At 47.3% G+C, this 27,357-nt stretch overlaps 1 protein-coding gene across 3 annotated transcripts in view; it reads right to left on the bottom strand.

Annotated features, from left to right (window-relative positions):
- WDR90 (WD repeat domain 90) overlaps positions 1–27,357 on the bottom strand; it is a 1,338,149-nt gene that overhangs the window by 593,234 nt on the left and 717,558 nt on the right. For all 3 annotated transcript variants that reach the window (XM_069210679.1, XM_069210680.1, XM_069210681.1), the window contains 2 exons: positions 9,900–10,090; positions 9,390–9,558 (listed from right to left, as the gene is read on the bottom strand). In XM_069210679.1, coding sequence (XP_069066780.1) covers positions 9,390–9,558; positions 9,900–10,090 — 360 coding nt within the window. The remainder of the gene's footprint in view (positions 1–9,389; positions 9,559–9,899; positions 10,091–27,357) is intronic.

Here is a 27,357-nt window from a genome sequence, read left to right as displayed (position 1 = left end):
CTGGTTTCTCTTGCAGATCTTGTCGACATACACTAATCCCTAAAAGCCATTTCCTATGACGATAATGTCTGCCCCACAACCCTCATCAAAGCTCTCCCTGGAGAAAATTTCTACCCCCTACTCACCATTATCAATTCTTCCATCATTCAGGGCAGCTCCAAGAAGCTCTCAAGACAGACCAGATTCCCCCACTCCTTAAGAAACCTACATTATACTCTCATGACCTCGCCAACTACCAGCCCATCACTCACCTACCCTTCATCTGTAAGAAAGTTGAAAACTCACAGTCAAGGAACACACATCCATCCCTTCTTAAAGAATCCCACAATGGTGATCTTTTAAAGCCCTATCTCTTGCAGATCCAGCGTACATACACAAATCTCTAAAAGCTACTTCTGATGAAGATGATGTCTTACCATCATCCTACATCAGAGCTCTCTCTAGGGAAGTTATCTCCCCTTACTCACCATTGTCAATACCTCCATTACTCAAGGCATCTTCAGGAAGTTTTAAAGACATTCCACAGCCTCCCACTTCTCAGGAAACCTACACTATACCCTCATGATCTCACCAGCTATTTGCCCATCACTCACCTACCCATCATCAGCAAGAACAGTGAAACCTCACCCTCAAGGAAGACACTCGCAAAAAAAGAAAACAAAGATGGTCTGCAATCAGTTTTCTCTTCTGAAGAGTTTCTTTCAGAAAGTGACTTCAGAACTGCTTTTCGAGCTCTCGCATTCCTGCATCTGGATGGTGGTACGTGGGAATGCCCTGCTTCACGCCTCCCCGGGCTACACATTGGTCCCCTGCTTCGGGGCATCTTACAAGCCATATCACGTTTCCTCCAAGGGCTGACAAATATGATCACATCGAACCCTATCGTAATGGATCTCCATTTGCTTCCCTTGCAAGCCACACCATCTTCAAAATCAGCTGCATCATTTATAAAGCCGTCAGACAAGCTCACAATCTCTGGTGGCTCCTGGCACACCCACAACCAGGACACCATCAGACAGGAGACTAACAAGTGTGAGAAAACAAAGCAGCAGGCCCTGTTCATCTAGAAACCCCTAATCTGGAACAAGATAACCAGATTCATCAGGACCTCTCAAACTCTGCTCCAGTCTGGGAACGAGGTGAAGACATATCTCTTAAAAGAAGACTACTTCACAATGCAGTAACAGCACGTCTGCTCCCAGAGTCCAACTAAATAATCTGCATTAAAATCAAGAGGGGGAGCCCCGGAGCAGTTCTTTCAAAAGTCACATCTACTTTGCCCTACTTCGAAAAGGCCAGTAAACATATGTGACAGGCATGTTACATTTTACAGCCTTAAAAACAGGCTAAATGGGTAATCTTTATTCAATCATTTTAAACTTTAGAAGAAAAGTGTCATAGCCTTAAAAGTCACTTAAGCAAAATGAAAAATTACCTTTTAAACATATCCTTCACAAACACTTTTTAAATAAGATAAGGACTGATACATAGTAATGGAGACTGTATAGACTGTAGCATTGAAACAATGTAAATAGGAACAGAACACTGCGCCGTTAAGGGTCTTCTGATCGCCTGTGTCCTATCACGTTCTCTAGGTGGCAGTTTACTCAGTTATTTTTGATGGGCGAATTAATAGTTTCGTGGAATACATACACTATCTGTTCGAGGAGTAGAGAGGGTTGCTTATGATTTCCATGGATATTCCTCCTGAGAGAGAACTAGGATCAGAGGTTAAGAAGCCATTCCCTCTCTCTGATGGGAACTCCACTGATAATCATAAGCACTGAGTAGATTAGAAAGCGTATTCCTCTTCCACAAAGGAAGAGGGAAAAAGGGAGAAAAGTAAAATTAGGCAAATTCTTTAGAGATGCTTGTCCCACTTGGGCATCAGCTTTAGCATCCGAATAAAGACAATAGTGTCTTGCAAAGATGTGAACTGATCTCCAAGTTGGAGCCTTGCCAACCTCAGCAATGGGGATGTTCTTAAGCAAAGCAGCAGTAACTTATTCACCCCTAGTGGATAGATATCTAGGTCTACCAGATAGGGGTTTGTTTGCTTTTTGATATCAAATGATAATGCAGGAGACAATCCATCTAGATAAGGATTGTTTGAAAGTGGCGTATCCTGTCCGTAGAGGATCATAGTTAACAAAGAGTTGCATTGATTATCTTAAAGATTTTGCCCTATCAAGATAAAACTTCAAAACCCTTTTCTGCAGGACAAGAGGTGTTCTGAAAGAATGCAGGCGAAGTAATAGTGTGATTGACATGGTAGTCTAAGACTACCTTAGTGTGGAATTTAGGGGGGTCCTCATCAATATCCTGTTGCTATGGAATACTGTGTAATTGTCAAGTGAACAGAAAGACTGTATCTCATTAACTCTGCAAGCTGAAGTAATGGCTACCAAGAAGGAGGCCTTTTAAGAGAGAAGTCTTCTGAATGGGTTTGCATGGAGGATCCATAAGCGACAGATGACAAAGTTTAACTCCCAAGGAGGAGGTGGTCTCCTGAGGGGCTGGTATATCTTCGTAATGACTGCCAGAAAATCTTTAACAGGCATTCTGAAAAAGAAGACTTATGAAGGACATTTTTGATAAGCTGTGATGGCTGCGAGATGCACTCTAAATGAGGAGAATTATAATTTCTCTTTAGCTGGAGAAGATATGGAAGAAGAGCTTCTTGCTGACAAGTAAAAGTGTTGACATTGCCCTCAGAACACCAGATGCAGAATCTCTTCCATTTGAAGTATAGGAAGGCCTAGCAGATCGTCTCTTGGCTTCTCTTAGCACATCCATGCATTTCTGAGGAAGGTTAGGTGGCCATATTGTAGGATGAAAACTTCCTAGAAGGCATTAATGTTATCGATAGAAGATATTCTGGTGGTGGAGAATCTGTTAGAGTAGGTAAATACAGACAAGAAGAAGCACTTGTATGATGATAAAGTGAAGATCTCAATCTGGAGGAAGAAAGTCTTCTTTACAGTGAGAATGATCTTCTGGCGTGATGATTTTGTGGCAAGATCTAGATCTTGAACGTGATCTAGACATATACGTGTGAGGTCTGATGTGACTTGAGCATGATCTACAGCACGTCGGAGAAGTCAGTGAAATAGGTAGAGGCTGAGACAGAGTAGTGGACTGAGGTAGAGGTATTGCTGGCATGGCTGGTTGTGGAGGAGGAGGCAGAGGAGATGGAGGAGGTGATCCTGCCAGAGCCTAAGGACGTGTTGGTCACTGGAGATGTTGGTGTTGATGGTGAATACGCTCTGGAATACTCAGTGTCAGACTGTGATGGAAGCCTGTGAGCTTTCATGTGTGCAAGCCACTCCACTGTCTTATTTAAAGAAGATGAAAGATCTCTTGTCGTCAAGCTATGCCTTAGCGTCGAAACCCTCACTATTAAATGGTGTCTTGATGTTCCTCCTGACATCAACAGTGATCCCCCCTCCTTGACGTCGTAAGTGTTCTCAATGTCACCGCAGCCCTTGTCAGAGAGTAAGCAGGTGCAGTACCTCTTCGACAACCTCAACATTTAACGGGAACGATATCTTTCTCCAGATTTTCTCTTTTTGGACTTTCCTCTGCTGGAGCCCTCGGAGCGTGACTTAGGGCCAGCGGTAGAGGGAATAGTCTTTCCTCACCCTTTACAAGTCTCACAGGACAAAGAGGCTTGCTGTCTATGGTGCTCCACTTGGCCATGGAGGCAGATTTTTTCTCTCTTCCTCAAAGTTCATCTGGAGAGCATCTTGCAGTGGTGACATGTCTTGGGGCCATGTGTGCGAAAGTAGTCTCTTTCTAGCATGGTTACCCCCACTTTGGCCTGTTTGTGAGTGTGTCTCAGTGTGTTTTTACTGTGTCACTGGGATCCTGCTAGCCAGGACCCCAGAGCTTATAGTTTGTGGCCTGATGCATATGCCTGAGTAGTGCCTAACTGTGTCACTGAGGCTCTGCTAATCAGAACCTCAGTGCTTATGCTATCTCTGCTTTTAAATTTGTCACTGTAGGCCAGTGACTTAATTTACCAATTTCAATTGGCATACTGGACCCCCATTATAAGTCCCTAGTTTATGGTACCTAGGTACCCCAGGCATTGAGGTTCCAGGAGATCAATATGGGCGGCAGCATTTCTTTTGCCACCCATAGGCAGCTCAGACAAACCCTTACACAGGACTGCCATTGCAGCCTGCGTGAAATAAAGCACACGTTATTTCACAGTTATTTTCATGGCACTTAAGTAACTTATAAGTCACCTATATGTATAACCTTCACTTGCTGAAGGTTAGGTGCAAAGTTACTAAGTGTGAGGGCACCCTTGCACTAGCAAAGGTGCTCCCACATAGTTCAGGGCCATTTCCCTGGACTTTGTGAGTGCGGGGACACCATTACATGCGTGCACTACATAAAGGTCAATACCTATATGTAGCTTCACAATGGTAACTCCGAATATGGCCATTTAACATGTCTAAGATTATGGAATTGTCCCCCCCATTCCAAATCTGGTATTGGGGAGCCAATTCCATGTATCCTGGGGGCTCCACCATGGACCCGGAGAACTGCCAAACCAGCTCTCTGAGGCTTGCACTGCAGCTACAGCTGCTGCCACCTCACAGACAGGGTTCTGCCCTCCTGGAGTCTGGGCAGCACAGTCCCAGGAAGGCAGAACAAAGCACTTCCTCTGAGAGCAGGGTGTTACACCCTAACCCTTTGGAAATAGATTTTACAGACTGGGGATTGGTAGCCTCCCCCAGCCTCTGGAAATTCTTTGAAGGGCACAGATGGTGCCCTCCTTGCATAAACCAGTCTACACCGGTTCAGATACCCCTTCTCCCCTGCTCTGGCAGGAAACTGGACAAAGGAAAGGGGAGTGACCACTCCCCTGTCCACCACCCCAGGGGTGGTGCCCAGAGCTCCTCAAGTGTGTTCCAGACTTCAGCCATCTTGCTTTGCAAGGTGTGGGGACTACGGAGGGCCCTGAGTGGCCAGTGCCAGCAGGTGACATCAGAGACCCCTCTTAATAGGTCCATACCTGATAAGGTAGCCAATCCCCCTCTCAGGGCTATTTAGGGTCTCTCCTGTGGGTTCTCTTCAGATTCTGCTTATAAGTTTCCTTCATGAATCCTCTGCAACAACTTCAGACTCTTCTGACCTCAGATCAACCGCAGCCTGCTCCAAGAAACTCTGTAACTGCAACAAAGTGTCTACAAGAGACACTTTTCTTCAGCAACCTCAGCTCCAATTCAGCAACTGCAACAGTTTCCATGGTGTGCATGCTCTGGGGGACTCCCTGTCTTCATCCTCCACCAGAAGGACCGAAGAAATCTCCAGTGGAGTGACGAAATCACTCCCCTGCTCCAAGCAGCCACCTTCCAAGATGACGACCGGTACCCTGGGACTCCTCTCACAACCACGAGCGTGCTCCTAAGGACACAGAGGGTGGACATCATCGACATAGACTGTCCTGAGGTCCTGCTGACGCAATTTGGAGGAGGTAAGAGCTGGCCTTCCCTGTGAATGATGGTACCCCTATGTACTGTGTCTTCTTCACCCCCTGAGGCCTATGTACACTCTTTGCAAAATTCCTTCATGCATAGCCTGGCCCAGGTCCCTAGCACTCCACCCTGCGATGCTCAACTCGCTGAGTTGTTCTCTGGTGGCGTGGGTCCTTCTTTTGTTGTGCTGCATCAACCACGTTTTGCACCTCCTTTGAACCCGGATGCAGTGGCTTCTGGGGGTGCTGGCTGGCATCTTGAGGGCTCTCTAAAGTGCTGGGCGCCCCCTCTTCCTCCTCACACAGAGTTGAGGCCCCCAGGTCCCTCCTGGGTCCATCCAGCACCATTTTGACGAAAAATGCACGTTTGTCGTAGCCAAGGCTTGTTGGTGACTTCCAACATGTAATCTCGTCTGCAACGATCTTCACGCCGTGGGACATCTTTTGCATTGTGCAGGAATCCGCTGGCATCTTACTAGGGTGCATTTCTGCAGTCTTCAACTAACCAGGGACTCTTCTTTTGCACCCTCTTCTGGGTTGGCAGGGGCTTCTGTCCTTCCTGGAACTTCTTTCGACTTCTGGACTTGGTCCCCTTCCTTTTCAGGTCTTTAGGTGCAGGAATCCAGCAGTTGTTCTTTGCAGACTTGGTTGGCTACTGCAAAATCCCAAAAACGAGGTGTAGTGTGTCCTAAGGAAATTTGCAGTACTTTACTCCTGCTCTTCTGGGCTCTGGGGTGGGGTAATTTACTTACCTTTACTGTATTCGTACTCTCCCAGCGATTCTGCACACACCACACTTGTCTAGGAGGGAATTCATGATTCACATTCCACTTTTTTTTAGTATGTGGTTTGTGTTGCCCCTAGACCTATTTTCTCCTACTGCATTCTATAGGATTTCCTACTGTTTGAATTGTTCTATGACTATTTACTTGTCTAATTTTGGTGTCTAGTGTATATATTGTGTATAATACTTACCTCCAGAAGGAGTATTGTCTCTAAGATATTTTTAGTACTGTGTCACCCAAATAAATACCTTTATTTTTGGTAACACTGAGTATTGTCTTTACTTGTGTATAGGTACTGTGTAACTATAAGTGGTATTGCATGAGCTTTGCAGGACTCCTAGTTCGGCCTGAGCTGCTCTGCTATAGCTACCTCTATCAGCCTAAGGTGCTAGAACACTACTACACTTGACTAATAAGGGATGCCTGGGCCTGGCATAAGGTGTAAGTACCCAAGGTACCCACTACAAACAAGACCAGCCTCCTACATCATGAGAATCTGGCAAACATAAAATACAGTTTTTGTCTTTGCCATTATTCTGCAACACTCTGGCTAGTTCCTGTCAGAAAATTATCTAAAAATACTTTACATCCTAAAGGACATCGTGCGACTCAGCTTTAGAAAAGCTTAAGATGAAAACTGTCGAGGGGGAAAAAAAAAAAAAAATCAAAGGCAGATCTATACTCCAGGATCCTGTCAGTAGGAGCCAGAAAAAAATAACTGAGTGAACTGAGACTTACAGGGCATGATAGAACACTGGAGGACAGAAAGGCCCTTAAAGGTGCAGTGTCTTATTTACATTGCTTCTATGCTGCAGTCTGTAGAGGCTACATTGCTATGCATTACTCCTTATCTTACTTTAAAAAGAAGTAAAAAGCATTTGTGAAGGATGTTTTTAAAAGGTCCCTTTTCATATTGTTTAAGTGACTTTCAGGGGTATGACTTTTTTGCTTTTAAAGTTTGAAGTAATTCAATAAAGATTGGCAATGTAGCCTGTTATAAGGCTGAAAATGTAACATGTCTGTCACATATGTTTCAAGTTCTTTCTGAAGTAAGGCAAAGTAGATATACTTTGAAAGAACTGCTCAAGCATGTGGGTAGGACTATTCAGTACTTATGATTATCAGTGGAGATCCCCTGAGAGAGGGCTCTTTTTTTTAAACCTTAATGACACACTGAGAAAGAAAAACAATTACGTTCTAAACCCATGCATTTCTGTTTGAGGGCAGCTATTGTATGTCAGTTCATAGCTCACTGTGCTGTATTACAATGACTGCAGTTTATGAAAATAAGACGGTGTGTTTCAAAACTAGTAACCCACTTACATATCTACATAAAATAATCTATGAGCTGCATGTTATACAATGTGCTTTGCAGCAGGCACATAAACCCTCTGTGCTACTCTATGAGTCATAACTGCGGCTAGACAAAATACAAATCTCTTCAGCAACTGCATTATCCACCAGCGTTTTACTAATCCCTTGAAAATTGCTGGACACACAAAGCGATTTGCAGTAGGTGCCTTAATCACATCATAAGATATCATAAAATGCAGCCTCTTTGTGACCAATTAAGTGAGCCAGAACAGATTTACTGTGCCTTTGGCCCTTGCTGCCAATTTCTTTGCCACATGGTTTAAAAAAAAATTATGTCTAAGTTGAATGTCAGGCTTCATTCCTAAAAATTAACAACTGACCTTTAGATGTCTAAGAAGCAGACATACAGCATTTTTATTCCAAAGCTAAATGACTACACTGATTGTAGTTTTCCAGGCATTTGATACCACTTTTGATTGTTGCCACAGAGCCTACATCAAATGGCACAGGATAGGCCTAGATGTCATGTCCTCCAGTTTCCAGTAGCTGCCCAGAATTAGTAGCTATAAGGGAGTAGTTGACACAGTTTCCAGTGATGTTACCCCAAGTGTGATGGTGACCTGAGTTGGTTTGTGAGTGCTGAGCAGAATTAACGTACATTATTGCATGTTATTCGTATTTCATTTCCTACAGTCCAACTAACCAGAGAGCTACTGAATACATACAGCATTTTTCATCCAATCACATTGTAAGACACATGGAGGGAAGACACCAAGGGCCCCACATAGGTATCGAAGAAAGCCTAGAGATACGTTCTGCACATTAACACAGCTGAAACATGGCGACCAATAACAGGTATTGGAGCAGAAATCTATATACTTACTTTTCATCCCACCGTCTTCTTCTGTTTTTTAGCTTTGTATAGGACAACTCTGAGTGAATACATTTTTTTAGGAAGCTCCAGAGGAAGGTGAATAAACCAGGTGCATAAAACAATTATCAGCATATTAATTAGGCAGTTAGGAGTTTGTAATGTGTGTTCTCTTCAGCAAGTCCAGTTTTCCTGCCCCTGCCCCTTGTGACCCGAGACCCTTTCCAGTGCTACACCCTGACCCCCATTTATGGGTTCCCAGATTATTTTTTTCCAATTCCAGCAATGTTGTTGTAGGAACCAAGACACAATACTGCATACTTTTTACAGTATCAGAGACAGGGATTAGAAAGACATTATTAGCAAGGGCTCAACCCCTCCACATTCTTTTGGTTACATTGTCACCATCTGATGAAGTGAACAGCTTGCAGTCTGCAGGAGTTACAACCAAAAGCCCACAATGATACATATGTGATCATGTCCACTTCTTATTTCGTCTATAAACAGGATTACCTGATTATCAGTTGGTATTGTTTCACCATCTTCTCTCCTCCTGTTCTTTTTCTTTTTTACAGACTCTTCTGAACCCTAAACATGTGAGTGCTGTAATTGGGTCTATGATATATATGTTTTAGTAACTGTTGATATGGTGAAACTAATAAAGTATTGCCATACAAAAGCCCCAAATGGCTGTTTACCTGGTCCTCAAGCTTCTAGCACAGAAAAAAAATCCTTCATTATGGAGTCAATAACAAGCCTGATAAGTTGTCTCCTCGCGGGTGTTGTGGATCTGTGGTGCTTTTTGTTGATTACAATCCTGGGGCGCTTTCCTCATGGGCCCGTATCACACTCAACACTTCAAACATACATTAACAGCACAACAAAAATACCCTTTCAAAACCGGCTCTTTTGCACTAACTGAAATACTTGCCTATCTCTCCCTCGTCAGCCTCCCACGTCATGAAACAACTATGGTTTTCTGTGTCCCAGACGCAGACACGGCCCGTGTTTGTGCCGCAGTACAGCAGAGAGTTTGTATTATACGTCAGTGATGTCAATTCTGCAGGGCTCACCTCATCAGGAATGGGAGACATGTGGCTCTGCAATTGAAGCATGATAGAAAATGAGGCAACAGTTTGACAGAGATGGGTAAGAACATAAAATGGAGGGACATGCATGATTACAATAAAAGGATAAGGAGTGAGACTAAGGATAATGCAACTACAATGACATAAGGATGCGCAGTTCAACTCTGAAAAATGGTGGCAGATAATAACAAACTGAAATTGCAGAACTACGAGTGAAAGAAAGTAGTAGCTTGGTCAGGAAAGTGCAGGCAGGAGAGGCATGGCTGGCTGAAATGACTCCAGAGGAGGTGGATATGTGACAGACATTGGCTAAGAATGGAGTGCAATGGGGAGAACAAACCCTTGAGTCTTACTTTAAGTTTTATTTCCACTCCTCTCTGCTCCATCAACCAGAATGTCACAGCTCCAGTACCTACGCTAGCAAACTGGTCAGCAGACATTGGATTAAAAGCAACTTCCTGGATTGGTTCAACAAATTTATTTGATAGCAGAAGCTCAAAATTATTGGTGTCCCACAAAGCCAAGGTCCGATCTCTGTAATCTCCTAATGAAGTAATTAACATGGAACAATTCAGTACAAACATATAGCAGTTAGTTATCAACATAGAAAAAAGTTGGTAGCAGCAGAGAAAGATTCAAGATGAACATACAAAAAACATTATCAATTCAGGATCAATGCAACACAGTACAATCATATTCAAAATTACATCACACCTTTAAGGTATTGCAGCGCCACATTACACTAAGTGGTATTCTTGCACTAGTGGATTAAAATAACAGCCTATCTACTTTCTGCAAAGAACAAGAATCGCTCTTCCTGGGACACACAGAATAGTCTGTAGATGAACTCTTACAAATTTCTACTCAAGGACAGAAAACTCAACCCCATTCATTCAGCCAGTGCTAACACTGTCAGTAAGTGTACTGCCTCAATTGCAGAACTTCAACATGTTCTATGTCAGTGGTTCCCAACCTGTGGGTCGGGGACTCCCTGGGGGTCCGCAAAGCCTCCTCCAGGGGTCCGTAACTGCTCAGAAAATTAAATATTAACAGATGACGTCCCCTACTTTCCCTCTCTCTCATTACTGAGTGTGTGTGTATGTTTATGTGAGTGTGTGTGTCTGTATGTATGTGAGTGTGTGTCCAGATTCCAATAATGATTCAGTGGGGGTCCCCTGTTCCAGTAATGATAAAGTGGGGGTCCACAGAAGTTTGAAGGTTGGAGCTATTGTTCTATGATATCTCACCTAGAGGTTAACACATCTGCACAGCACTGATGTTACAGATGAACAAGTTACTTACCTTCGGTAACAAATTATCTGGTAGAAACTCTATGGAGCTGCAGATTCCTTGCCTTAGAATTCTCTGGCACTCAGCTTCGAATCTGGAATTTGTCTGCTGTGCAGAACCCTGCGCATGCCGTCGGGTGGCGTTGTTCGGATCCATGTCCTTCTTCAAGGTCCATGTGGCGTCCACATTGTAGTTGGAGTCGTCTGGACATCACGGTCTTCTATATAGGCACCACCCCGGCGTACGTACGCCAGTTCTTTTCCACAACTTCCCACACCAGAAGCGCAGAGTCATGTAAGAACCAACACTTATTTACTTTTCTTATGACTGTTTGAGTAAAAAGACATGCCCTTGAGAAAGGGAAAAATATGAAAAACAGAATGTATATATTTGCAGAACCGGGAGGCTTGGGTGGGTGTAAGGAATCTGCAGCTAAATAGAGTCTCTACCAGATAATTTGTTACTGAAGGTAGGTAACTTGTTCATCTCATAGAGACTTCTAGCTGCAGATTATTTACCTAAGAATTGATACCCGAACTATAACTCCTGGGGGTGGGCTGCCAAAATATACTTCATACAAGGAAGTCCTGCATGAACGAGCGAGCAAAATGCCCTTCTCTCCTCACCTGGCTATCCAGGCTGTAGTGTCTTGCAAATGTGTGCAGGGAAGCCCACGTTGCCGCCTTGCAAATATCAAGTACCGGCACGCCTCGAGCTAATGGAGTGGTAGCAGATTTCCTTCTGGTAGAGTGAGCTCTCAAGCCCTCAGGAGGCTGTTTCTTAGCCAAAACGTAGCAAATTTTTAATGCAGAGAACGACCCAGCACAAAATGGTTTGGTTCTGGACTGCCTGACCCTTCTTTGACCCAACGTAACCCACAAAGAGTTGGTCATCCACCCGGAACTCTTTTGTGCGGTAAAGGTAGAAGGATAACGCTCTTTTTCGGTCCAGCCGATGGAGATGCTCCTTTTCTTTACAGGGATGCGGTGGAGCAAAGAAGGTGGGCAGGGTGATATTTTGACCCAGATGAAAAGGGGTCACCACCTTGGGGAGAAAAGAGGCACGAGTTCTGAGGACTACCGTATCAGGATATATCGTGAGATACGGCGGTTTCGATGATAAAGCTTGCATCTCACTCACTCTCCTGGCAGATGTGATCGCCACTAAGAAGGCTGTTTTGATGGTGAGCAGGGGGAGAGGACAGTTTTGTAGAGGCTCAAAAGGAGCACACATAAGAAAAGTGAGCACTAGATTGAGGTCCCACTGGGACATAACAAAAGGCATAGGTGAAAACATAAGTACACGCCCTTTTAAGAATCTCTGTACAACAGGAGACTTAAACAAAGACTGTTGATCAGGCAAGTGAAGAAAAGCCAATAAGGCAGAAAGACAGCCCTTGAGCCCCTAAGGAGGAACCCTGTTGGGCGAGTGACAGAATGAACAGAAGGATATTAGAAAGAGAAGATAGAAGATCAATAGACCTCTCTGTACAATATGATACAAAACGCTTCCGTAGGAAAATGGCTCCCTGTTGCAGTTACCCCCCACTTTTTGCCTGATATTGATGCTGACTTGACTGAAAAGTGTGCTGGGACCATGCTAACCACTTCTCAGCACCAGTGTTCTTTCACTAAAAATTTACCATTGTTTCCACAATTGCCACACCCCTAGCACACAGGTAAGTCCCTTGTAAAAGGTATCAGTGGTACCAAGGGCCCTGTGACCAGGGAAGGTCTCCAAGGGCTGCAGCGTGTGTTGTACCACCCTTAGGGACCCCTCACCTAACACATGCACACTGCCATTGCAGATTGTGTGTGCTGGTAGGGAGAAAAAGCCAAAGTCGACATGGCATCCCCCTCAGGGTGCCATTCACACAAAATACTGCCTGTGGCATAGTTAAGTCACCCCTCTAGCAGGCTTTACAGCCCTAAGGCAGGGTGCACTATACCACAGGTGAGGGCATAGCTGCATGAGCAATATGCCCCTACAGTGTCTAAGTCCATTGTTAGACATTGTAAGTACAGTGTGGCCATATTAAGTATATGGTCTGGGAGTTTGTCAAAAACGAACTCCACAGTTCCATAATGGCTACACTGAATACTGGGAAGTTTGGTATCAAACTTTTCAGAATAATAAACCCACACTGATGCCAGTGCTGGATTTATTACAAAATGCACACAGCGGGCATCATAGAGATGCCGCCTGTATTTTACCCAATCCTTCAATGCAGGACGCCCCTGTGCAGCTGAGGGTGTGTTTTGTGTGCCTACTTGTGTCCCCCCAGTGCTCTACAAACCCCCCCTGGTTTGCCCCCTGAGGACGCGGGTACTTACCTGTTGGCAGACCGAAACCGGAGCACCCCTGTTCTCATAGGCGCCTATGTGTATTGGGCACCACTTTGACCTCCGCATCTGACCGCCCGTGAGCTGCTGGTGTGGTAACTTTGGGGTTGCCCTGAACACCCAACGGTGGGCAGCCTATGTCCAGGAACTGAGACCGCCCTGCTTGTTGCATTACCACATTGCGGTAGTGTTGTTCGTGAACACCTCACTACCTTCCCTTTCACAACAGGAAGAAATGCCTTTAATGCTAGTTGGATCGCCCGAAGCACCAACAACTTGATATGGAGCCCGGATTCCGCCAGAGACCAGAGACCTCTGATCTCTACCTCTCCCAGATGGCCGCCCCATCCTAGAAGTGACGCATATGTCACCACTGTGAGATCTGGTTGGGGAAGGGAGAGGAGTCTGCCTTTGACCCAATCACAGTTCACTAACCACCACTGCAGATCCTTTGCAGTTCCCTCCGAGATCTGAACCACGTCGCTAAGATTTCCCTGATGCTGTGTCCATTGGAACTTCAGGTCCCACTGCAGAGCCCTCATATGCCATCTGACATGCTTGACCAATAGGATGCAGGAAGCCATGAGTCCTAACAGCCTCAGAGTCTCTCACCGAAATCCAGGATAGAAGCCGAAACATAGGTATCATAACCTGAATATCCTGGAGTCGCTGCTCGGGAGGATAGGTCCGATACTGCACTGTGTCCACAACATCTCCGATGAAAATGAGCTTCTGAGAGGGAGTCAGGTGTGACTTCGGCACATTTATAGTGAACCCGAGCGACTGTGGGAGGTTCGCCGTCGTCTGGAGGTGGGTGACGAGAGCCTGGGGCATCGGAGCCTTCAACAGCCAATCGTCTAGGTAGGGGAAGACTGAAATCCCTAACCTGCGCAGATGAGTTGCCACCACTGCCATCCCCTTCGTGAACACAAGGGGCACTGGTGAGACCGAAAGGGAGCACGGTAAACTGAAAATGCTCGTGGCCCACCTTGAACGCAAGTAACACCTGTGGGTGGGCAGGATGGGAATGTGAAAATACGCATCCTGCAAGTCCAACGCTACCATCCAGTCTTCCTGGTCTAGGGCAGACAAGACCTGAGCAAGAGTGAGCATCTTGTATTTCTCCTTTTTGAGGAAGAGATTGACGTCCCTTAAATCCAGGATAGGGCGAAGGCGTGTGTTCTTTTTGAGAATCGGAAAGTAGAGGGCATAACAACCACTGGCTTCTTCTGACATCAGGACCCTTTCTTTAGCTCCCTTGGCCAAGAGAGCTGTAACTTCCTCGCAGAGCAAAACCAAATGATCCTCCATCAGCTGTTCTTTTATCGGAGGGATAGAGAGAGGGAAAAACTGGAAGGGGAGGGAATAGCCCTTCTGTATGATCTGCAGGATCCATTTGTTCAATGTGATGGATTGCCAGTGAGGGAGATGAAATTGAATCCTCCCGCCAACTGGATGGACAGGGTCTTGCAGAACCACACTAGGAGGGCTTGGGCGTTGTGGAGAGGGGCTGTGTGGTGGCCGACCCCTGGCCAGACCCTCTGGGTCTGACAGTACCACGACCTCGTTCTCGCACGGGATACTGTGAAGCTGGAGGACGATGGCTAACTTGTAGCTGGCGTGGTACCACGCCCCTTCCGAAGCCTTGAAAGGGACGTAAGACAGACTGTTGACGAGCTGGCACAGAAAGGCCAAAGGATCTGGCCGTAGCTCGAGAATCCTTGAACCTCTCAAGCGTAGAGTCTGCCTTCTAACCAAAAAGGCAAGAGCCATCAAAAGGCATATCCATCAAACTCGACTGGACATCCCCTGAAAAGCCAGTAGAACGTAGCCAGGTGTGGCGTCGAAGGGCCACTGTCAATTCAATACCTCTACCCAGTGATTCGGTTGTGTCCAATCTACACCTAAAAGTAAATTTGGCTGCCTCTTTCCCATCCTTGACAGCCTGGGTGAGTGTCCCGTACAACCTCTGGGACCTGCGGCAGCACCTGTGCCACCGCATCCCATAAAGTATGAGAAAAACATCCCAATAGGCAAGAGGTGTTTACTGACCTCAATGCCAGGATGGAGGAAGAAAACAACTTCTTTCCAAGTAGGTCCAGCCTCTCTGATTCCCTATCCGGAGGGACGGAAGGGAAGGCACCACGGGAAGTGGAGGCCTGGACCACCAAGCTCTCATGGGTGGGGTGTTAGATGAGGAAACTAGGTTCATTTGCAGCAGGTCTATGGCGCTGGCAGACTGTCCTATTCACAGGAGCCCCTGTGCTGGGTTTGGACCATGTTCCCAAAAGGACATCTGTTAGGGCTTCATTGAAGGGCAAAATCAGCTCACCCCTGGCTGAAGCACATCCGTCAGGAGATTCGTCCTGACTGTGCCAGGAAGGCAAGTCTAGGTCCAAGACCTCAGCTGCCCTATGCACCACCCCTTCCTCCATACCCACATTGGGAGAAGAGAGCATGCCAGTATCTGGAGAAGTTATCCAGTCCACTGGCTTCCCCTAGATCCTCAAACCAGTCCTGTTCATGCTCCAATTCACACTCTAAAGGGTCCTCAGACGCCTCCCACTCCTCTCCTGTGCCTGGCTGTTCAGAATAAGGCTCAGGCAATGATCTGGGCCTAATCGGGCCGTTGAAGTCTGAATCAGCATCGTACGTCACCGTTCCGGCTCCGGATCATCCAGAATGAGGATGGCCTACCACCACCAGTGGGCACAGGCGGAGTAAGCATCGATGTCGGACCCAGTGACGGAGGAGGTCGACTGAGAGACCAGAGCCGGTCCGGATCCGCTATTGGATCCCAGGGTCCCCAACGGCACCAAGGTCGAAGCTACAGACGTCAAACCCGATGGGGCCCCTGGGGTCCGGAAGACCCACCTGAGGGTGCAGCCCGCTCAAAAACAAGGCGCATAACCTCATAAAATTCTTTAATTTGAGCTGGGGGTCGTTCCGGTCCCCGGAAAAGGGGAAAGACGCATTGTCAGCCCTGGCGACGGCTCTGCGGAGCCACGCTCAGAACGCCGACATTCCCTAGACGCCACGTCGGCCGTGGCGAAGTGGAAGTCCGCTTGGACTTCTTTTTGTGCCTCTTACCGGACTGCCCTGATGACCTCAAATGCGAGGAAGAGGACTTGGGGCTCCTGGAGCGGTGCTGCGACCTCCTCCTACTGCAGGACCGTGACCTCCTTGGAGTCACGCCGACCGAAGACGGCTGTCGGGCCGCTAGAAGCTTGAGAGATCTCTCTCTCTCTCAAGTCCTTCGGAGCCATGGCCCGACTGTCGGAATACGACGTCAATTGTGGTCCTTTTCCAGACACCAGAGACACAGTCGGTGTGGATCCATGACTGACGGTGTGATGACATGCACCAGACGGCTTGAATCCTGTTTTTCTCGAAGACATCTCAAACAATCAAAAAACCTTGACAAAATCGTCGAAGAAAAAAGGGGAGCTCTTAGCAGAACTGCGCTTAACCACCGCGGAAGGAAAAGAACTGACATACTTGCGCCGGGGTGGTGTCTATATAGAAGACCGTGATGTCGCGGACCGCTCCAACGATGCTGGCGACGCCACGCAGAGCCGGATGACTCACATGGATCTGAATGACGCCACCCGACGGCGCACGCAGGGTACTGCTGAGCAGAAAAATTCCAGTTTCGAAGCGGACTCCAGGGAATTTTAAGGTAAGAAATCTGCAGCTAGACGTTTATCAGATTAAGACTTCAGAAGAAGTTGAAAGGCAATATGCTTGTCAGTATAGAAAACACTGTAAACATCTGTAAATTAGATTGTTAACTAGGAAAAACTCAAAAGGGAATCTAAAGAGAGTGGGCTGTAGCTGTGAGAAACATACACTCCCACCACCCTAGCCACTCAGAGCTTTATGTAGCATAGACATCAGGGTTCAAGTGGAAAGCCATCTCTAGGGTAATCCAAACTGGCACTCTTGCATCCCACAGTAGCCTACACTACACTTGGGAGAGCAATTGTTCAGGTGTGCTTCCAATGGATCTAGCAATAAAGGTTATGGTATAAAGGAGCATTGGTCACATTTGAGGCTTTTCAAGATAAACAGAGAACAAAAATTAAAATTTTACAGCTTTTTTGGGAAAAAAAAACTTAGCGTTTTTATTGCCACCTGTCTTATTTCACGCTCAAATCCGTTTATCAAAGATGTTGGCCCTTCTTCATAACAATATGTCCCAATTATTGCTCTTGGGTTCTTTTACGGACTACCCTTTTTATTTTTTTTAACTGGCTTGTGTTTTTTTTTTAAATTACCTAACTGGAGATTTCATTGCTCCATTTTTGTTGTGATTGCCTCACGGCTGTTTATATCACTCCATGTCTCTTTTACACAGTGTCCTTCATTACATATGCCCTTTACTACTGCTGCTTGTCCAATGTTATGTCTCCTAGCTCTTTCTTATTGATCAAAGGGCCCTCATTTAGCATTTGGCTGGAGTCCTGCCAATTAGCAGAGGGGTGTTCTCTACTCCCTTGGTAGAGGGCCACCCAGATTGATCTTCCTGATGTAAAGGAAGACATACCATTGCAGCTCCCTTACCAACAATAATGTTTGCGATGTGGGAAGTATGCTTAAAGCACCCACTTGGAAAAGTTGTTTGTTCACAGAAAACAAACTGCCAAAGAGGGAGTTAGATTTTTCTGAGCAAATATTAAATGGCCCTGACAAGCATGGTGGTTTTCCCCTGCGAATGGGGGCCATTTAATATTTTTGCAGCCCGTTTTCACCATAACTAATATGGCAACCATAAGCAGGGAAAATAAGTGACTGTCATCCCACCTTCAATTGGGTGCGATGACCTTCACTGTGACCCAGTGAGCATGTGACATTTGAGGTCAGGGGTTACTACTAGCAAAGCCATTGGGGGCTCCCCAGACGGTAACCCAGAGGTTTCCCCGACTCTCAACATAATGGGTGAAGAGCAGATTCTACTAGGCTGGGGGTGGCACCCAGTTTTTAGAGTTTCTTCCACTCCACCAAAACCTAACTAAGACCATAGTACTTTTTGAGTCTGGCTTGACAACACAGGTGTCTGCAAAGCCTACTGTTACCAATACCGAGATGTTTAAATGCAGCGGGATTTGGATCTCCTCCATGGAGTATTACTCTTTCACCATATGCTATTGGCTGTTTAGTGTACTATTCTGTCTCCTAAGGAGCACTTCCATTTCAATGCATCAGAGCCTATTTTTCAATTCATAAGAGACTAATCTACTTTCAAAAGTACATGCAATCACACTTTTTGTCACATTCAATGTATCGATTTGAAACTGCACTGAACACTCAAAGCATTCCTCGTTGTCTGTTTTTCCCTGCTAGTCACTTGCTGCAGCCCTGGTATGCCACAACTGCCTGGTCTTGAAAAGCTCCTTCTCTTTCCCCTTCATCTCATTCTCCTTTCTTGCATACTCAACGACACTGCTCTTACAACAGCCTCCCTGTTGCCCACCTCCTACAGGAGCCATTGTCTGTGCACCTAAGTCACTCTTTTAAGGTTGAAGCCTACCAAGAAGTTCAGTTGTCTGGTTGCAAAGACATACTGGGGACATTCTACGAATGCCCTCTTTGTATTGCATTCTATTGGCTTTGTAACTCACATTTGCTTGCTTTCTATTTGCTGGCTTTGTTTGTTTTAGGCTGTCCAGCATAGCTTTGTCCCTCCTGTGGAGCATAGCCTGTTTACCACACCTCTCTGACTGGCTCCTTGCATTCTTCCAAGAATGCTCACTTTCTGGGAACTCTTTTCTTTTTTTGTGAGGTGCTCCACATGATTACATGTGTTTTCAGTGGTCTTCCTTGGAGTAAACACTAAATATGGTGTACTTCTTGGAAGAGATTTCCTGCCTCTTATCTTTCTGCTTGACTGATTCTACTTATCATTGCCAGCATCAGTTTATTAATCTTGCATGACTGTGGAAAAATGTTTTGTCTACAAGCTTTCTTATTTTGGTCAGTGCTCTTCACTAATAGCCTAACTTACAGAACCCTCTTTTCAATTTCACGCCCATGCCACAGGTGCTGGAAGTAGGGTGGTGGGGGCTGCTGAAGCACCCTTAAAATAAGCATGCACAAGTTCAGAAGTGAATGAACAAGTCACTTACCTTCGGTAAAGCCTTATCTGGTAGAGACAATATCTAGTCGAAGATTCCTTACCTTTAAATTTCCCAGGCATCAGACTTGATTCTGAAGATTTTCCATGAGCAGTACCCCTGCTGGGTGTTGGTAGGCTCTGCGTAGCGGGGACATTGTAGGAAAGTACCCTCTTTCTTGGTAAGGTTATCCCCCTTATTCTGCCTGATGTCAGTGTGTTTGACTGTGTTCACTAGGATCCTGCTAACCAGGACCCTAGGAATTATGCCAAAACTCTGTATTTCATTCCACAATTGGCACACTGGTGCCCCACTGTAAGTCCCTAGTATATGATACCCAGGGCACTGGGGTTCCAGGGGATCCCTATGGGCTGCAGCATATATTTTGCCACCCATAACGAGCCCAAGAAAAGGGTTCTGCAGGACTGCCATTGCAGCCTGCGTGAAAATGTGCAAGCACTCTTTCACTGTCACTTTTCACTGCACCAGGTCACTTATATGTCACCCCTATAGCAGGTCTTCTAACCCAGAGGGCAGGGTACAAAGTACCTGTATGAGGGCCTCCCTGCACTAGCAGAGGCGCCCCCACGAGCTCGAAGCCCATTTTCCCCAGACTTCGTGAGTGTGGGGCACCATTTTAAACGTGTACTGGACATAGGTCAATACCTATGTCAAGCTACATAATGGTAGCTCCGAACATAGGCATGTTTGGTATCAAACATGCTGGAATGCTTTTCCAAGCATTGGTTGTATGATTCCATGCACTTTGGGGGCTCCTTAGAGGACCCCCAGCATTGCTCCTACAGCCTTCGGAGGGTTTCCAGGTAGCCCAAGCTGCTGCCACCTCACAGACAGGTTTCTGCTCTTCTGTTGCATGGGCAGCTCAAGCCCAGGAAGGCAAAACAAAGGATTTCCTTTGGGAGAAGGAGGGGGTAACACCCTCTCCCTTTGGAAATAGGTGTTTCAGGATTGGGAGGGATAGCCTCCCCAAGCCAATGGTAATGCTTTGAAGGACACACTAGGTGCCCTCCTTGCATAAACCAGTTTACTCCAGTTCAGGCACCCCCCCCCCCCCCCCCCCAGTCCCTGCTCTGGCAAGAAACTGGACAAATGAAATGGGAGTGACCACTCCCCTGTCCATCACAGTCCCAGGGATGGTGCTCAGAGCTCCTCCAGAGGGTCCCTGGGTTTTGCCACCTTGGATTCAAGGTTGGCAGGGAACTTTGGGAGCATGTGAGTGGCCAGTGCAGGCAGGTGACGTCAAAGCCCCCTCTTGATTGGTGGTCACCCAGCTAGGTGACCAATCCCCCTTTCAGGGGTATTTAGGGTCTCTCTGTTAGACGGTTCCTCAGATTCGGCTTGCAAGACTCCAGCAGGATTCCTCTGAAAACTTCACTTCGACTTCTGACCGAAGAAACTGCATCTGGATGCTCCAGGACCTGATAAGCTGCAACAAAGAAGCAAGACTGCCTGCAACATTGTCCCCACGGCTCCTTCCAGCAATTGCAACATTCCCCTGGTTGTGCATCCTTTGAGGACAGCCCGTATTACGTCTGCACCGCAAAGAAGAAGGCATCTCTCTTGGAGTGAAGGAGTCACTTCCCTGCATCTGCAGGCACCAATTGCAACGACGACTGGCTGCATGGATCCCCTCTCCTGCTGAGCCGCGTGTATACCGCAACACAGGTGGTGGACTGAAGTACTCCCGACGGTCCTCTCTTCCAGCTGTCCAACTTGGGTGGAGGTAAGCCCTTGCCTTCCCACGCAGGATAGTACCCCGTACACCTTGTCATTTGCAGCTGCCAAGGCTTGTTGGCATAATTTCCAAGGGATCTTCAGGCATCTTGAAGCTCCAGCCCCCAGCACTCCACACTGTAACGCACAGCTTCCTGAGTGGTACATGCGGCCTGGGACTCCTTTTCATAGTGCTGCATGCGCTCTTTCTTCGACTTCTGTGTCCCCGTCTTGTGGGTGCTGCCTGTGCTTCTGTGGGCTCTCTGTGTCGCTGAGGGTCCCCTCTGACTCACCCTCCTAGGGTAGAGTCCACCTGGTTCTTCCTGGTCCCCGGCAGCACCACTTTCCGTCAACCGCGAGTTTTGCATGTGCCAAGGCTTGTTGGCAGAATCCGAAGACGCAAACCAGACTACAATCTTCCTTCCAGCGTGGGACATACTGCCATTCCTGGAATCTGCTGTGCTGGCTGGACTTGGTCCCCTTCTTCCACAGATCCTTTTGTCCAGGAATCCAGTGTTGGTGTCTTGCAGTCTCTTCTGGGCTTTGCATTATTCTTCTTTTCTTCTAAGTGGGTATTCTGGGGAATTTACACTGATTTTTTCCTGGTCGCTGGGGGTGTTGTGGTACTGACTTTTGGGCTTTCCTAGAACTCCCAGCTCCCCTCTACACAGTCCACTTACCTAGGTCGGGGACCGACTCTAGCATTCCATTTTTTTAAGTATATGGTTGGTGCTCCCCCTAGGGCCATTATTTCCTATTGTGATTTACACTATTTTGCACTGTTTTCTAACTGTTTTTATGCCTATTTCTGCATACTAGTGTATATAACTTGTGTATTACTTACCTCCTAAGGGAGTATAGCCTCTATGGTATTTTTGGTATTTGTGTCACTGTGAGAAAGTAGCATCTTTCTAGCATGGTTACCCCCACTTTTGCCTGTTTGAGTGTGTGTCAGTGTCTTTTTACTGTGTCACTGGGATCCTGCTAGCCAGGAACCCAGTACTCATAGACACAAACCTATATGTCAATGTGTTTTGCCTGTCTCACTGGGATACGGCTAGCCAGGACCCCAGTCTCATAGTTTATGGCCAAATGTGTATGCCTGTGTAGTGCCTAACTGTATCACTGAAGCTCTGCTAATCAGAACCTCAGTGCTTATGCTCTCTCTGCTTTTAAATTTGTCACTTTAGGCCAGTGACTTAATTTACCGATTTCAATTGGCACACTGGACCTCCCTTAAAAGTCCCTATAATATGGTGCCAAGGTTCCCAGGGCATAGGGGTTCCAGGAGATCCATATGGGCTGCAGCATTTCTTTTGCCACCCATAAGGAGCTCAGACAAACACTTGCATAGGACGGCCATTGCAGCCTGCGTGAAATAGTGCACTCACTATTTCACAGCCATTTTCACTGCACTTAAGTAACTTATAAGTCACCTATGTCTAACCTTCACTTGCTGAAGGTTAGATGCAAAGTTACTAAGTGTGAGGGCACCCTTGCACTAGCAAAGGTGCCCCCCACATACTTCAGGGCCATTTACCGGGACTTTGTGAGTGCAGGGACGCCATTACACGAGTGCACAACATATAGGTCAATACCTATGTGTAGGTTCACAATGGTAACTCTGAATATGGCCATGTAACATGTCTAAGATCATAGAATTTTCCCCCCATTCCAAATCTGGTATTGGGAGCCAATTCCATGCATCTTGGGGGCTCCACAATGGACCCCCAGTACTGCCATACCAGCTCTCTGAGGCTTGCACTGCAGCTACAGCTGCTGCCACCTCAAAGACAGGGTTCTGCCCTCCTGGGGTCTGGGCAGCCCAGTCCCAGGAAGGCAGAACAAAGCATTTCCTCTGAGAGCAGGGTGTTACACCCTCTTCCTTTGGAAATAGGTGTTACAGGCTGTGGAGGGGTAGCCTTCCCCAGCCTCTGGAAATGCTTTGAAGGGCACAGAGTGTGCCCTCCTTGCATAAACCAGTCTACACTGGTTCAGGGACCCCTTCTCCCCTGCTCTGGCGCTAAACTGGACAAAGGAAAGGGGAGTGACCACTCCCCTGACCATCACCACCCTAGGGGTGGTGGCCAGAGCTCCTCCAGTGTGTCCCAGACTTCAGCCATCTTGTTTTCCAAGGTGTGGGGACACTATGGAGGCCTCTGAGTGGCCAGTGCCAGCAGGTGACGTCAGAGACCCCTCCTGATAGGTCCATACCTGATAAGGTAGCCAATCCCCCTCTCGGGGCTATTTAGGGTCTCTCCTGTGGGATCTCTTCAGATTCTACTTGCAAGTTTCCTTCAGGAATCCTTTGCAACAACTTTAGACTTTTCTGACCTCGATCGACCGCATCCTGCTCCAAGAAACGCTGTACCTGCAACAAAGTGTCTACAAGCGACACTGTTCATCTGCAACCTCAGCTCCAAGTCAGCTACTGCACCAGTTTCCACAGTGTGCACGCTCTGGGGACTTCCTGTCTTCATCCTGCTCCAGAAGGAACGAAGAAATCTCCTGTGGAGTGGCAGAGTCACTCCCATGCTCCAAGCAGGCACCTTCCAAGACGACGACCGGCACCCTGGGACTCCTCTCACAGCGACGAGCATGCTCCTAAGGACACAGAGGGTGGACATCATCGACCGACTGTCCTGAGGACCTGCTGACGCAATTTGGAGGGAGGTAAGACCCTGCCTTCTCTGAGAGCGACAGTACCCCTGTGTCCTGCATCTTCTTCACCTCCTGAGGCCTCTGTGCACTCTTTGCGAAATTCATTCGTGCACAGCACTCCATCCTGCAACGCGCAACTTGCGGAGTTGTTCTCTGGCGGCATGGGACCTTCTTTTGTTGTGCTGCATCAACCGCGTTTGCACCTCCTTTGCCCCCGGATCCTGCGACTCCTGGGGGTGCTGGCTGGCATCCTGAGGGCTCTCTAAAGTGCTGAGAGCCCCCTCTACTTGCTCACACAGAATAAAGGCCCCCAGGTCCCTCCTGGGTCCATCCAGTGACATTTTGACGCAAAACGCACTTTTGTCATAGCCAAGGCTTGTTGGCGCCGTCCAACACAAAATCTCATCTGCAACGATCTTCACGCCGTAGGACAGCTTTTGCATCATGAAGGAATCCGCTGGCATCTTCCTAGGGTGCATTCCTGCAGTCTTCGACTAACCGAAGACTCTTCTTTTGCACCCTCTTCTGGGTTGGCAGGGACTCCTGTCCTTCCTGGAACTTCTTTTGACTTCTGGGCTTGGTCCCCTTCCTTTGCAGGTCTTCACGTCCAGGAATCCAGCAGTTGTTCTTTGCAGACTTGGTTGGCTGCTGCAAAATCCCAATCACAAGGTGTAGTGTGTCCTAAGGAAACTTGCAGTACTTTACTCCTGCTTGTCTTGGCCCTAGGGTGGGGTAATTTGCTTACCTTTACTGTATTCTTACTCTCCCAGCGATTCTGCACACACTACACTTGTCTAGGGGGGGAAATTCGTGATTCGCATTCCACTTTTTTAGTATATGGTTTGTGTTGCCCCAGACCCATTTTCTCCCATTGCATTCTATAGCATTTCCTATTGTTTGCATTGTTCTATGACTATGTACTTGTCTAATTTTGGTGTCTATTGTATATATTGTGTATAATACTTACCTCCAGAAGGAGTATTGTCTCTAAGATATTTTTGGTACTGTGTCACAAAAATAAATACCTTTATTTTTGGTAACAATGAGTATTGTCTTTACGTGTGTGTAAGTACTGTGTAACTATAAGTGGTAATGCATGAGCTTTGCAGGTCTCATAGCTCAGCCTAAGCTGCTCTGCTATAGCTACCACTATCAGCCTAAGCTGCTAGAACACTACTACTTCACTAATAAGGGATAACTGGACCTGGTTTAAGGTGTAAGTACCCAAGGTACCCACTGCAAACCAGGCCAGCCTCCTACAGTCACCAAAATAAAGTACCTTTATTTTTCTAACACTGGGTGTTTTCTTTCATGTGTTTAAGTACTGTGTGTGACTACAGTGGTATTGCAGGAGCTTTGCATGTCTCCTAGATAAGCCATAGCTGCTCATCCACAGCTATCTCTAGAGAGCCTGGCTTCTAGACACTGACTACACTACATTAATAAGGTATGCCTGGACCTGGTATAAGGTGTAAGTAACTTGGGTACCAACCACACACCAGGCCTCCTACAGGCATGCGCACAGAAAGTGACGTCTGCCTCACCTTTATAGGTGCCACCTCGACACGCTGACGGTCAGTTACTTTTTCACGACTTCCTGCGCCAGGAGCGCAGACCCATGAAGTGCACTGACACTTATGTGTCCAAACTAGGGCCTTGAAAGGAGTATTCTTAACCCTAGAAATCTGCCTGCAGAGCGAGGAGGATAGGAGGGTCGATAAGAAATCTGAAACTAGATATTAGCGGTCATTACGACCCTGGCGGACGGCGGAGAAGCGGCGGTAAGACCGCCAACAGGCTGGCGGTCAATTTTTTGCAATTATGACCATGGCGGTTACCACCATGGTCATCCGCCTCTTCTCCGTTCCGCCTGCCAGGGCGGAGATGACCGCTGTGCTGGAGACCTGGGTCTCCAGCCCGGCAGTCGTCACTACACCGCCGGCGGCGGTATTTGGACCCGGCTGACCGACATGGAATTCATGCGTTTTGGAACCTCCATGAAATACATGGCGGTAAGCACTATCAGTGCCAGGGAATTCCTTCCCTAGCACTGATAGGGGTCTCTCCCACCCTGACTCCCTCCCCTACACCCCCCACCACCCCTGCCACCCCCCAAAGGTGGCAGGACACCCCTCCCCACCCCTACCCCAACATCACATCACTCATCCACACCCGACACGCACACACCACCAACACACATACACGCACACACACCGACATTCATGCCAACAGCCACACACAGTCAGACACGCACATCCACATACAAACATACACGCACACATCAATACAGACATACCTACAGACATACATGCACTCATTCCCAAACACACAACACGCCCGCAAGCATACACGCACTCACACCCCCATCTACATACACACACACACACACACAACACCCCCCCACCCCCCTCCCCTAACGGACGATCAACTTACCCGGTCCGTTGATCCTCCGGGAGGGGACGGGATCCATGGGGGCTGCCCCGCCGACACCACTCCGTCAACAGAACACCGCCACGCCGAATCACAGGACGTGATTTGGTGGGCGGTGTTCTGTTGACGGAGCGGTGGAGGTACCTCCACTTCCGCGCCGACCGCCAGTATGGCTGTTGGCGGCTCTCCGTCCGTAAAAGGACGGAGGACTGCCAACAGTCATAATACGCCGAGCGGAAAACCGCCACCACTGGCGGTCTTCAGCACGGCGGTCCCTCAGCGGTCTTGACAAAAGACCGCCAAAGTCAAAATGACCCCCATTGTCTCTACCAGATAGGGTATTACCAAAGGAAAGTAATTTGTTCATCTGATAAAGACATCTGGACGCAGATGCCTTACCTTTGAATAGATACCAAAGCCAAACCATCCCTGGTGGCGGGGCTGCAGAAGAACTACCTAAACTAAGATGTCCTGCAGGACCGAACAGGCAAAATGCCCATACTTGTGAACCAGACTGTCTAGGAAGAAGTGTTTAGTACACATGTGCATGGATGACCACATTGCTGACTGACAGATATTCCGAACTGGGACTCCACATTCAATCGCAGTGGTCGCAGCTTTGGTTCTGGTGTAATGAGCCCGTAGCCCCAGGGGATTGTTTCTTGGTCAATGCGTAGCCGATTGTGATGCAGAGAATGACCCATCTGGAGATGATTCATTTCTTCACTGCCAGACCGTTCTTCACACCAACATACCCCACGAAGAGTTGGTTGTCCACCCGGAAAACTTTTGTGCATTCAAGTAGTTTGACAATGCTCTTTTTGTGTCCAGATGAAAGACGCTCCTCTTCTTTAGAGGGATTTGGAGGAGTGTAGAAACAGGGCAAGGGGACAGAGTAGGCCCACATTAAATGGTGTCACCACTTTCGGGAGTAAAAAAAGGCTCTAGTGCGAAGCACCAGTTTGTCTGGAAATATAGACAAGCAGGGAGGCTTAGATGACAAAGTGCAGCTCACTCACCCTCCAGGCAGATTATATTGCAACGCGAAATGCTGTTTTGAGCGAGAGCAGCCAGAGGGGTCCAAAAGAACAAGTTACTTACCTTCAGTAACGAGGTATCTGGTAGAGACTATCTAGCTGCAGATTACTTACCTTAGAATTCCCTGGCGTCAGCTTCGATTCCGAAGTTATTTCTGAGCAGTACCCTGCGCGCGCGCCATCGGACGCCGCCGTTCGGATCCA

The sequence above is a fragment of the Pleurodeles waltl genome, chromosome 10 (genome assembly GCF_031143425.1).
Source record: "Pleurodeles waltl isolate 20211129_DDA chromosome 10, aPleWal1.hap1.20221129, whole genome shotgun sequence".
NCBI classification, from domain to species: domain Eukaryota; kingdom Metazoa; phylum Chordata; class Amphibia; order Caudata; family Salamandridae; genus Pleurodeles; species Pleurodeles waltl.
The sequence above is the reverse complement of the archived record's forward strand: the minus strand, read 5'-3'. Positions and strand labels throughout refer to the sequence as shown.